General features: G+C 30.6%; 1 protein-coding gene across 2 annotated transcripts in view; it reads left to right on the top strand.

Annotated features, from left to right (window-relative positions):
* The first annotated feature begins 6,586 nt into the window (after positions 1-6,586).
* Positions 6,587-12,291, top strand: part of LOC106104132 (neurotrimin-like) — a 74,087-nt gene continuing 68,382 nt past the window's right edge. Inside the window, exon 1 of one of the 2 annotated variants that reach the window (XM_013284086.1) lies at positions 6,587-6,690. In XM_013284086.1, the coding sequence (XP_013139540.1) occupies positions 6,642-6,690 (49 nt within the window). In that variant the 5' untranslated portion in view covers positions 6,587-6,641. Of the gene's footprint in view, positions 6,695-12,291 lie in introns of both variants that reach the window. The other variant, XM_013284084.1, reaches the window with a different exon arrangement.

Raw genomic sequence — 12,291 nt, 5'->3', positions numbered from 1 at the left:
GTATGAACAGCTTCATACAATCCCATACGTTCTATTTTGACACATAGTTACCGCCTAGCGTTTTCGCGTCCGTGCGAACGCTCGCTTACTCACTGATAGTGAAGCTTTTTAATAGTGAAAGAATTTTTGATATCGGCTCAATATTTTTTGAGTTATTACAATACATACAAAAATACAAATCTTTCTGCGATATAACATTAGTATGGATGAGCCTAAAATTAAAGCAAGTAAAGTTTTTTGTTTGTATTGCAATTGTGCTAATTACTGTTAATATGCAAAGTCATTCGAAGCTTTAACCTATAAAAGTATGAATGGACTTCTAGAATACATAATATAATAGTCATGTACACATTTACAAAGATATAGATCTTCATTTAAATTATTACGTTTTAACTTGGTTGATTTATTTGGATCAGCACATAAAAGTTAAGCGTGTGTACCCATTGTTAGTGAATAGCGGATCGCGTCCAGCTCGGCCATAACTCAATCGGCAGTATATTTCTCGCGCAGAACTGGAGCGTAGCGATAGCTGCCTCCGCAAAAGTTGGCATCGATGGCTGCGGAGACCATTGCCAATTTCCATTAGCCCATCATCCAAAACGAAAAAACGCAGCAACGATCACTTTTTCATTCAATTAAAATTGGCTACTAACCAAATTGCCAACACATACACTGTAAAATCATTCCGTTCCTACTTTTGAATCTATGAATACTGTGACGTATGAATATCACATTTCTTTTGTTTCCTCCTTAATTCAGAAATATTTAATAACAAACACACAGTTGGTAAACAACATGTATCTTAATATGGCTATATAGAAAGCAAAAGTAATGAGCCTGAGCTACCAAAGTCCTTGATTTCATTGAGAATTTGAATTTACTAAAAAAGTTAATATTTACATTACATTATAATTACGGCCTCGTTAATTAACTTCAATGACAGAAAATCACATTAATATTTTTAATATGTTTCAGAAGTCGAATTGTATGCAATAGTACGCATAGTAATCTCCGTTTCACAGTTTCTTTGCTACGTCGTAATACTGTTATATGCACAGTCTCAGCTCAGGACACAATCTGTAAAACGCAACTGTATAAAGAAATAGCCTGAAGTAAGCGACCAACGCTTAGTGTAGTAGTGTTTGAGGGAGTAACATTCAATCGTGGCTTATGACGGCGTCAAAAATATTGTAAATCCATAAGCTTTCAATATCGCAAAGTTAACTCAGGTTTTGTTCCCATTGGCTGCATGTTCTGAATATCAAAAATACGAAAGCGGCCGTCAGTATCCGAGACACGTATCTCGGGACCCTATCACTTCGCTCTTCGACGCTCTTTACTTACTTGCCGGCTGCGTGGCGCCATCTGCACATTCCCTACCTAATCCACTAACAAATTTGATTAGGTATCAATATTGAAGCCGACAATATTGTTCTTACAAATATTTTGTTTTACATTAATACTGATTTCACACCACATTACTTCTGTCATCTATACTAATATAATAAAGCGTAAACACACATTACTTCGTGGCGTCCGATGTCAACAATCACAGCATATTTTTGAATAACTGTTTCTTTAAAAAAAATCCCTATACTTACGACAAGCTTTAGGCTATTAAACATAGGGGTAAACAAATTAGAAAATAATCTTCACGCGGGAACGAGACCATAAACTACAAGCTGCCAACATTAAGGAAGCAAGGTTATTATGGTAACGGAAATTATGTCAATTTGAAAAATTGAGAATTTAACAAATGTAGACAATAAAATAAAGTTTTTATAATTTCATGCGGATGAAGCCGCATGGGAGCAGCTAGTTGTATTCTAAATGTTAACTTATTTATGCATATATTTTTTTTAGTATTTATTATATTGTTATTTTTAACACAAATACCTGTCCATTGTAAAAGTTAGATGTAATACTCAGAAGAAGAGCGCTAGAGGGCGCTTTAATGGCCTCTCGACGACATCTCAGCGAGCACTTCAGGTCACTTCGTTATTCGGATTGTACAGACCGTTACGTGCACTATGAATAACCTTAACCGAAACTTAGAATTCGTTTAACCTCATAGTTGTATTCTTTTTTGTCATCCACATAAGTGAACGATTTTGATGGTAAAAACATTGGCTAAAATCGTGAAAAATTTCGAGTATTTTATTAATTTCTTATCGAATTGACTGGACCCCATAACCACTAAATTAAAAATCCTTACCCTAACGTCTACGCTATTGGTGCGTACTATTTTGATAAAGTATTATTGGCTTAGCATAATATAAAACATAAATTATATTCGAAATTTTCTTTGAAGTTACCTATGTATCCAAATTCTGAAAGTATACTTTAGTAATTTGCATATGTAAAAACTTAAATTCGAAATCTTACTACACAAAGGAAATTTTATCACTACGAAATAACACGAATAATAAGTCCATTTCGCACTTTACACTGCACAATACAACGAACTTGTCTCATTTGTCACGGAAGTTATTCACAACGGGTGATAATAACTTTATATTGCAGCCAGGTAATTATTTTTAGTATTATCACTAGAATGTAGCGAATATACCCGATAGCTCTGACATAAATAATGATCTTTTAAAAACGTTTTCACAGAACTTTAAATTTCAGCACGATTAATTATGACGAACGTAAAAAGAACAATTGATAATCAAAACCTAAAAGTATATTTTAATCTCAAATTAACAAAGTAGGTAGTTATGAAGGATGTTTCAAAATTTTGTTTTTGATCGCATTTTAAAACTGGTAAAATCGAGAGGTACAATTACAGCCATCATATAATAGTGATATAGTTTGTATAGCCGACTCGTAACATCTGATTGTTCAGATCGTGAGCTGCAAACTTTTAATGAGGCATACACCAGAAATCTATCCCGCTTTTTAATACTTTTTTAATCCAATAATTATTAAGCCAGCTATAATTCTCTATTTTAAACGACGGTTGTCAAACTGTTCAGTTAGGACTGAGCGTTTATAGATTATTTTCTTTAAAATTTTCTTGTTTTCGAAATTCAAAAAATGACTGGCCTAAATAAAATGAAATATATTAATTTAAATTAACTTTTGCAAACCATATATCATAATTTTGACTAAGAACAGACTACCAGTATGAAATATGTTAATTTAATTGAAATTCGAATAAAGTAAGAAAACAAGCACATGGCTAAGTAACCAGAGTATGTTACGGAACAGAGTTTCCTATTATTTGTTTATTAACGTATTTTCTTACTCTTCAAGTTTAGCGGTTTTACTTAACGACTAGTGTTTTATATTACACATTTAAATAGGTAGTCAAACAAATTTGCTTAATTGTATTGAATAAAAGTTTACATTTGTATAACTTAAAGTCAACTTACTCGACAGAAAATGTAATTTAGAACAAATCCGAGTTTCAGTTTCTAAGAAATACGCAAAGTAATAATTACAAAAGTTAATGAGTGAACTGGATTCGAATTGCGTACTAAACGCCAACAAAGTTGCTTGTCCATCTTCATTATCAAGTTATAATTATAGTCATGGAGTTGCGACAAAATAATGAGCCACTGTAGCTCTCACTTTTCTGCGAAACCTTATTTTACGTAAATTATACAATTGCTTAAAATATTACAATTTGATTTATAGTCTTTTTCTTATAAAATTAAATAAAAATATATAACATATTTTTTTTTTATAAAAAAAAACTCTCACATTTAATGACTTTTTAAACAATTTAGCGGACTGTTATGTACAAATCTTTGATATAAAACTTACTCTGTTACATACAAAAGTGAAACTAAATAATAATGCAAAATAGACAGTGCTGTGCATTATTACACATTGTCTTTACTCGAGATTGTGTTTGCGTACTAAGATTACTCAAGTCTTATGATGATTGAAGTCTTGTTTTCTTTACCGTTTTGTGTTCACACACTCAGAACTAGAGTCAAAGGCTAAAAAACGTTTTATATCTAAGCAAAAGCATGTTGGATGACACAAAGTACAGTTAGAGAATACAGCTTTTATCTTACTATTATGAAGCGTTTCTTGCTTATTGCCTAGCCTAAGACCTAGTTTCCACAAAGTAACTAGACGTCTGAATCCAGTCGCAATGAATACTGTGAATTTTATGACAATGACGACCGTGTAAATTAAAATAAACAGCTCATATTGTCATCAATTATCTCACTCTATTTTTCTTCGTTCCAAGAACGGCAGTGGTTCAGTGGTTTAAGCACTTGACTTGTAATCTACAGGTGTAGGGTTCTAATCCCGCCATGTACCAATGTGATTTTTGAATTTTCGTATGTACGTAATATACCGGACGTTCTTACGGCGAAGGAAAACATCGTGATGCAACCGGTACATATCGACGAAGAAATTAAAAAGATACATATGTGTGAAGTCCACCAACCCGCACTGGGCCAGCGTGGTTGACTATGGCCTAGTCACCCCTTACTTAGGGTAACCCTCGGTGGGGACGTATAGTGAGCTGGTGATGATGATCTTACTCTCTTTCTCTATAAACATAAATATTTTTTTTAACATTAATAAACCAGCGCTTGACCACGACTCCACCTAACCTAAGTGAAGACGCGGCCGAAGAATAGAGCATGTTACAACATAAATACACGTATTTATCGGGTTCTTGAAAAGCAAAGTATCTGTTGACAACCTCAAAGCAAGAACTAAGACTAATAAGTTAAGGAAGCTGTATGAAAATTAGGTATACAAGTCAGAACTTGAACAAAAAAGTGCAATATCTTAAATAAAATACAAAAAATCTATTAACTAGTAACTAAAACTATTTCTATTTGATATTAGAATAAGAGATGACATACAATTTCTAAAGAGAATAGCTTGCATTTTCAAAAGACATAAAGCTCACATTCGTCTACAAACAAAAGAAAATTAATGACTTGATACATTGCACACCTTTGTTACCTCAAATAATATTTCACTAACGTCTAGGTATCTTCGCGCTAGATGGCATAAAATATATATCAAATATTCTAGTAAGTGAAAAAGTTTTGGCATGCGATACATCTCAATGTCACATCTGCGAGATAAAATTGATCATTATGAGGAATTGTTCGGTATTCCATTTATCTAACAAGATATTTTAGTTTTAATACGTATTTACTGTCATATTAAAATTGACTTCTAAATTAAAGTACAACATTAGGCTTGTGATATTTTATTTTGAATAATAATACTTAGTTAGTTAATGAACTTATGGGTTACTGTATTCAGTTATTTTATAGACTAAATATTAATTTTAGACAGATAACTTCAGATATTTCCTGAATGTTATGAGAGATTTTTAGAAATTTACTTTACCTAAAACTAGTAGATTTTATTTTATGTTTATAACAAGTTATTACACGTGTCAGATTGTTCAATATGAAATTTAATTTATAATTTCAAACAAACACTATCAATTTAATGACTTAAATTGACAACAAATTTTAATATGCGTAATATTATTCCAGCCAAAGTTGACCACTGAAACCACAATCATTATGCTACGCTCTGCCAAATCACTCACATAAATATCATCGAATTATTCAAATGCTTTGATGTATTAAGTTTTCTATACTAATTATAAGGAAGAAAAATTTATATTTTTGCATTTGAGTGATTGACGTAAAAAATATTGGGTCGATTTTAAAATTTCTTTCACCGTTAGAAAGGTAATTAATCTGTGAGTAACATAGCCTATATTTTTTATATCACGGGGAAGAAGACGAGAGCAACAGCTAGTTAATAACGTAAATAAATAAATAAAGTAATATATTACTTTCGTATAAGAGTGCCTCGTAAGTAAAGTTTGAGTACTTTTAGCTTACGATTATTAAATCAGTAGTTAAAAGTTGAAAATATGAAAATTACAAATACAAATAATAATTTGATATACTCTAGTTCTGTGTAACTTATGTTTGAATTTACATAATGTAATTAGTTAGCATATAATACCTAACTCCCGAAAGGATTGATGGATTATAATAATTGAACTTGTTTCTAGTTCAATTCTACTTTAACATAGTCAGTAATTATTACTGAAAAACAAAATGAACATAAATTAAAAATGCTGTGTAAGATTTGAAAGTTGAACTTGTAGTGTACTTATTTCATTATCCATTTTTATTTATTTTATTTACACATATTAGTTTACACATATAACATTTAAATGTCATAACGTTAATATATTCAATCTACATATATTTATAATACCATATTTAGTAAGTATTTAATTTATATATTACATATAAACAAAAACAACATATTAAATTACACACGATTTCCGGACAAACAGATTAAAATTTTATATACATAACTAAATTAAAAAAAAAACAAAAGTGAGTAGCCTATGTATTCTTCCAGACTATCGTCTAGATCATCGAAATCTGTTCAGCTGTTTAGGCTACAAACTCTACAAAACATCCATCCATCCATCTAAACTTTTGCATTTATAATATAAGTAGTATGATATGATTTGAGAGCACCGCACGGATGTCAAACACATCTAACGAAAAGTGCAAATCACGCGCCGGCCGAACTGTCACTGGCAGTCGTCGCACATCGCTATACGTTGATGCAACGTTCGCGCTTCACTTTCATTCGCTACCTCGTGTCCTTTGTTTATGTTCTGTTTAAGTTTTAATTGTGTTCTGTATTTGTTTGATCAAATGTGTGTGTATGTGAATAAACTATTTGCTAAATTATATAGTGGTTATTACTGCGCCGCCCGGCGACGCTCACCAAAATAACATCTATAAACTAAAATGTTGAAATGTTTTTATCTAAACCATTTTTCGATATGAATTATCTTTCGCAACCAGATACCTAATATCTTTGTTAAATATGAAATTACTATTGGCACAAATAGGCCGTGTTAATCTTCTGACGTCGAGAACACATGGCGTTATTATTTTTCCTAATATCATATCGGCTGATTAATATCTAAACATTTTCTTATTGCAATTATTACGTCGCTTCTCTTCCAAGTTATCTTTCCTACGATCTACTATTAATTTCACGTACATGGAATGAAAACATTTTTGACCAAGAATTTAAATGTTTTATTTTATAATTGAAGTAAATTATTCTATTATTAATTTATAAACGTTTGAGCAATTAAATTAGGCATGAATATTAAACATTAAAACATTTAATTAATTAGGGTTAATGATTTACAAGTTACATTTGAAATAATTTTTAATTGAGTAAAGGGTAAATTTGAGGGTGAAATTAGTTTTGTACATCGAAGTTCAAAGGTTCGGATAATATATTTTCCAACACTCCACTCTCCAGGTAATTGTGGCGGAAAGTTTCCGAACGTGAGCGTAATTTTAATAAAGTCCGCCGCAAGTCAGCTCGCTTATTTACCTCAATTTAAATCTTAGAATATTTCGAGAGTTCGTTTTTTTTATAAATAACTAATTGTTGTTGATGTAACGGATAATAACTGAAATCTTCATCTGTTAAGATGGTAATACACTCTGTATGAGAAATGTAATTTCACGGTGCTAAACATGACTGGATATATTACCATTACCTCACTCCTACAATTTATTATTCTTACAATACGTTTCCATTGTCAAACAGCAGTACAAAGTCATATGTTATTTTCATTCAATTATTTTCATTGCCAAAGAAAGAGATAACACGTCTTTTTAACACGATGTTTTCCGCAGTAGTAGTCCACGGTTATTTCATATGTAAACATTTCTTTACGAAAATGTGTTACTTTCATATTACTAACATTAATAAAATTGTTTGAATATGCAAACGTGCAAGTAAAATAAATTGTTATGAATTTTTAATATTAGTAATAATTGAAAAAGTATGTTGGAATGAATATAAATTTCATACAGTTTTTGTGATTGGAGGTTGAACAGATATGGACTGAATTTACTACGTCAGTAAATTAATAAATTATTACTGTACGTATAAAGTGAAATAAAAATATGATAAAAATAGTTTCTCCGTGCATTCAACTGCCATAACTTCATTTTATACAGTGATGATCGTTAGACTGCCTTGAAAATTAACGGCGTGTGCGTAACTCTGCAAGTTTTTACGGTTACGACAACGATTATGAGGCCATCTTTTGCAAACGACCTCTGACTTTATCCCCACAATTTTCCACGACCAAGTGAATACATAGTAAGTGGTTTACAATATTGGAAATCTTTTTTACATCCTTAGACCAAGTTCAATGGTTAATCCAGCCAAACACTTTCAGTTTTAACCAAACTGTCTGACTGTACAGTTAAAACATATTGTAGTTTAGCCTACACTTTTGGCCCACAGACTGATTTAAATGTTCGCGTCAGTTTTATTTTTAAGCTACGGGTTTTTCTAATATTATGTCTACATCTACACCCATTATCGTAGTCCCCTAGTGACTTTTGTTTCTTTTGTTAAAATTATGTGTAAATGTTTTATTGATTCGCAAATTATAAAAAAATAGTGGTTCTTTAACTTTTACTTTGCGACATTTAATAGATGGATACAAAAGTTATTGGCTTGCAAAGGTTAGGACGTTTTTAGGTCTGTACTGACATTAAAAAGATAATGGTTTTCTTTCTAGATACCTACTTCGAAATAGATTAAAGGTTACCTCATTTACAGACGAACGACAGAAAGATACATTTTCATCCTCAATTTGTAATAAATTATCTTAATTCCCTTTTATTATTTCGTCATTATTTTGTTAATTAGTAACTATTATCTAACTATTATTATAAATGCAAGTAATGTTTAGATGGATCTTTGTTAGAATTTGTAGCCTAAACTAAACGTATCTTGGTACAGATGTGCACAACATATACATAGTAAGTTTTTATTTTTATTTTTAGTTCTGCGAGGACTAAGTCGCGGCTAAAAGCTAGTATGAAATAAATATAATAATAGTTATGTCATAGTTAGAAGCTGTTATATAGCAGAGCTCTTTTTATAACATTACTGACTTAGAAAATTGTGAGTTACAAGAACAAACGTAGATCATACGTCACATTATGTAAATGAAAGAAAACAGGTGGCTGAATTTCAATACAATATCTTAATGGTATGGAAATCGAAGCTAAGGCGAAATATACGTAATTTTCTTTTCTGCTAAAATGGATTTCCTTCGATAATACACGATGTAGAAATATGATTCATATTTTACTTCAACACAATTTTGAAGTACTTTATGACATAATTTATGAAATGCTTTATTGTTCAATTTAAAACATGCATATATCAATCGTGTATACCGCAGCATAGTAAATTCTAAACTCGTCAGTTTAAAGGTTGTTTTCATAACGTTATTTGTCGCGGAATGAAATACTGGACAAAATAGTGAGCTACGTGTAGTCTATCTATACTGTTCAGTATTTTAAAAATGTAATAATTAATTTGGCTGTATCACACATAATAAAGGCTGTTAGTATATGACTTGGCTCCAATCCACGACACAGCATCTGTGCGCATTAAACATAAGTCAGAAGTACAAATACTAACAGCAATGCTCTTAATCATTGAAACAGGCCGTAACATAGTAACTTATGACTGACTTGTGAGAATTTTGACAGAACACAATGTTACGGTGACTTGAAGATTTTTGATACTAAAAATTAGTGTATACAACATTAATTTTTGTTAAAAGTTGTGAAAAGCTAAAGGCTTCAAATTTTTATTGCGAGTAATACTTGTAAATTTTAATTTGATTTTCAAGTATTAAGATTGTCGGTCTTTAGAAATACATAATAAATATTTTTAAGTTCCGCTTCTAACTGAATTTGTTGCTGCAAAAGCACTTGTGCGTATGATAATTATTTAAAATAATAAATCCATATATCGTAAATGCTACAAATAGATGTTTCCAATATAAATTAACTCGCTAAACTTCAAAGCTTTGAAATCGAAATTTATCAATTTTGATAGATAATTCCGTACAATTAAACCGTTCGATATCAGTTTAAAATTATTTTAATCTTGGAATAATTATAACAAGCGAATTTATTTATTGTCACAATAAGTTTGCGTAAAAATTTGAATTTGATGAAAACTACAGTCGCAAGTATATGTTAAAGCTAGTGGTGCTGTAAATTTTTACTAAGAGTTTGCCCGTTTGAGGTTTTTCAAATTCGAAGTAGCTCGTACATTGGACGACGAATTGCAATTTCGATTCCAACCAAACCGAGACGAACGAAACGTTGATTGCCAGCATTTCATTCTCATCTAAAAGTTTCTCTTATCCGTCTTTAACTCTTATATTTTTAAAGAAGTATGCATTTTAAAAACATCTTGTTTGCTTTTTAACTATTTTGATGTAGTTTGTATTTCTTAAAAGTTATTTAGTCTGTGCTATAAATCAATACCATTTATCTTTATTGAAAATAATTTTGTAATTATGATCAAACGCATTATTTAAATGTTTGTTTCATAATTTTTAAATGTAAGTATTCTGTTTGTTATGTTAATAATCAGACAGTAATCAGAAATAAAAGTGGTGTATTAACTGGGCTACACGACGGCCATATTGGTAGTGGCGAACAGGGATGGTGGGTACATGGAGGTGTTATTGGTAAGGTTTTTCTGTACAAATTGGAAGAAAACATAAGAGCTAAAGAAGACTATATTTTATTAAAGCATAATATGTCTGTGACGCCCATAATCTGTATTATGAGTATAACAAAATTATTAATATCTCTGTTATAATTTTCTATAAAGTTTTGATTCCTCTAAACAGTAATATTAAATAAATCTATGTTTATTGCTAAATTAATTTAATTTAAATTTCAAGTTTGTTTGGTCCAAATTTTTGCAACTGACTGTAGACTGATTGATACGGCGCATTAAGTAATTGTGCCGTTTGTTGTGTCAATCACTACTTAAAATGTATCGGTAACAATTTGCCAACTTTACCCAGAACCACAGATTCATTATGCGGTAAAATTTACAAAGTTTTATAGACAACGTGTTCGTTATTGTTGTTTTTAATTAATATTACATTTTCTCCCTGAATTAAGAAAGGTAATATTAAATAATAAATAGTCATAGTAAAACTAACATGGCGGTAAAGAAAATGCTAATAGTTCTGTCAGTTCTCCCAGTTTAATGCTAGCTGATAATGGTAAAAATATGGTGATTTAATTGCTCAAAATAAATCAGATTTTTCTAAAATCAAACATTTACAAATCATTTCAGAAAACTAAAAAGTTTCAAAATCAAAAATGTCTTACTTTCTTCGGAAGGATTGTGGTTAAAGAATTTTCTTTTAACTTGTTACGTGTTCAGCTGACTTAGAACATGTTTCGAATCAAAAATAACCCTAGGGCCCAACAAATCATAACACAATAAGTTGTTGTAGGTAATTTCCGAACGACCCGCGATCTTTCCAACATTTTGAGATAGGCAAGCGTATAAATTGCATTCGACCTTAACGGGCAATATTTCATCACTTTATTTACGACCGGTACCTTTTCCTTTGCATGATATATTACCACTTCCAAACGTATTTGCTAATTGTCCATAAATAAAATTTTTTATAAAAGTTTTTTAGAACATAATAAACTTATTTTATTTAACGTCTTTATAACTATACTTTGTGGTTTGCTTTGCAAATAGCCCTTTTTCTATCTTATAATAACTTACAAAAATATTATACGAACCTGTCAAAGATTGGTTAACGATACAACCCTATGTGAAAAATATTTTAATGTATCAAAACCTTGTACAAACATTGCCCTCCAATTTCAATTAATTTCAATACAATAAATTTTTAAAGAGTCACAAGGATCAAACAATGCCATTGAAAATCGAGAATATTCTACATAACTCCGACAATACAAAAGGATTGATGAAATGAAAACATAACAGGAATTCGTGAGGCGTTCGAAACTGTTATATATATTTTTTTTAATTCCCAGAAAGCGAATCAATAAGTATAATTGAAACGAGCATGAGAGTGGTATCAATTTCAACACACTGGCTTTGTCTCTTTCCATTTATACAATGAAAACTTGTAAGTCCTCACTCAAATTAAAACATTACAATGATATGAAATTCAATGGGTTTTCTAATGTTTAATGTTCTTTGAGGAATTAAGGTATCCACAATTGCTTAGGACTAACGTTACCAATTTTGTGCCAAAAAGTCAAATTTAATATTACTAGGTAGAAAAAACAAAGAAGTTAATAAAAGCTTTAGTTGTTGTCTAGCGTGTGTTTTAGGTTTTTTTCAATGAATATAGATTATTCAATTGTGTAGTACCCCAATCTCATTCGTTTGTATTATCAGTAG

Source organism: Papilio polytes, unplaced genomic scaffold (genome assembly GCF_000836215.1).
Source record: "Papilio polytes unplaced genomic scaffold, Ppol_1.0 DF823691.1, whole genome shotgun sequence".
Classification (NCBI taxonomy): Eukaryota; Metazoa; Arthropoda; class Insecta; order Lepidoptera; family Papilionidae; genus Papilio; species Papilio polytes.
The sequence above is the reverse complement of the archived record's forward strand: the minus strand, read 5'-3'. Positions and strand labels throughout refer to the sequence as shown.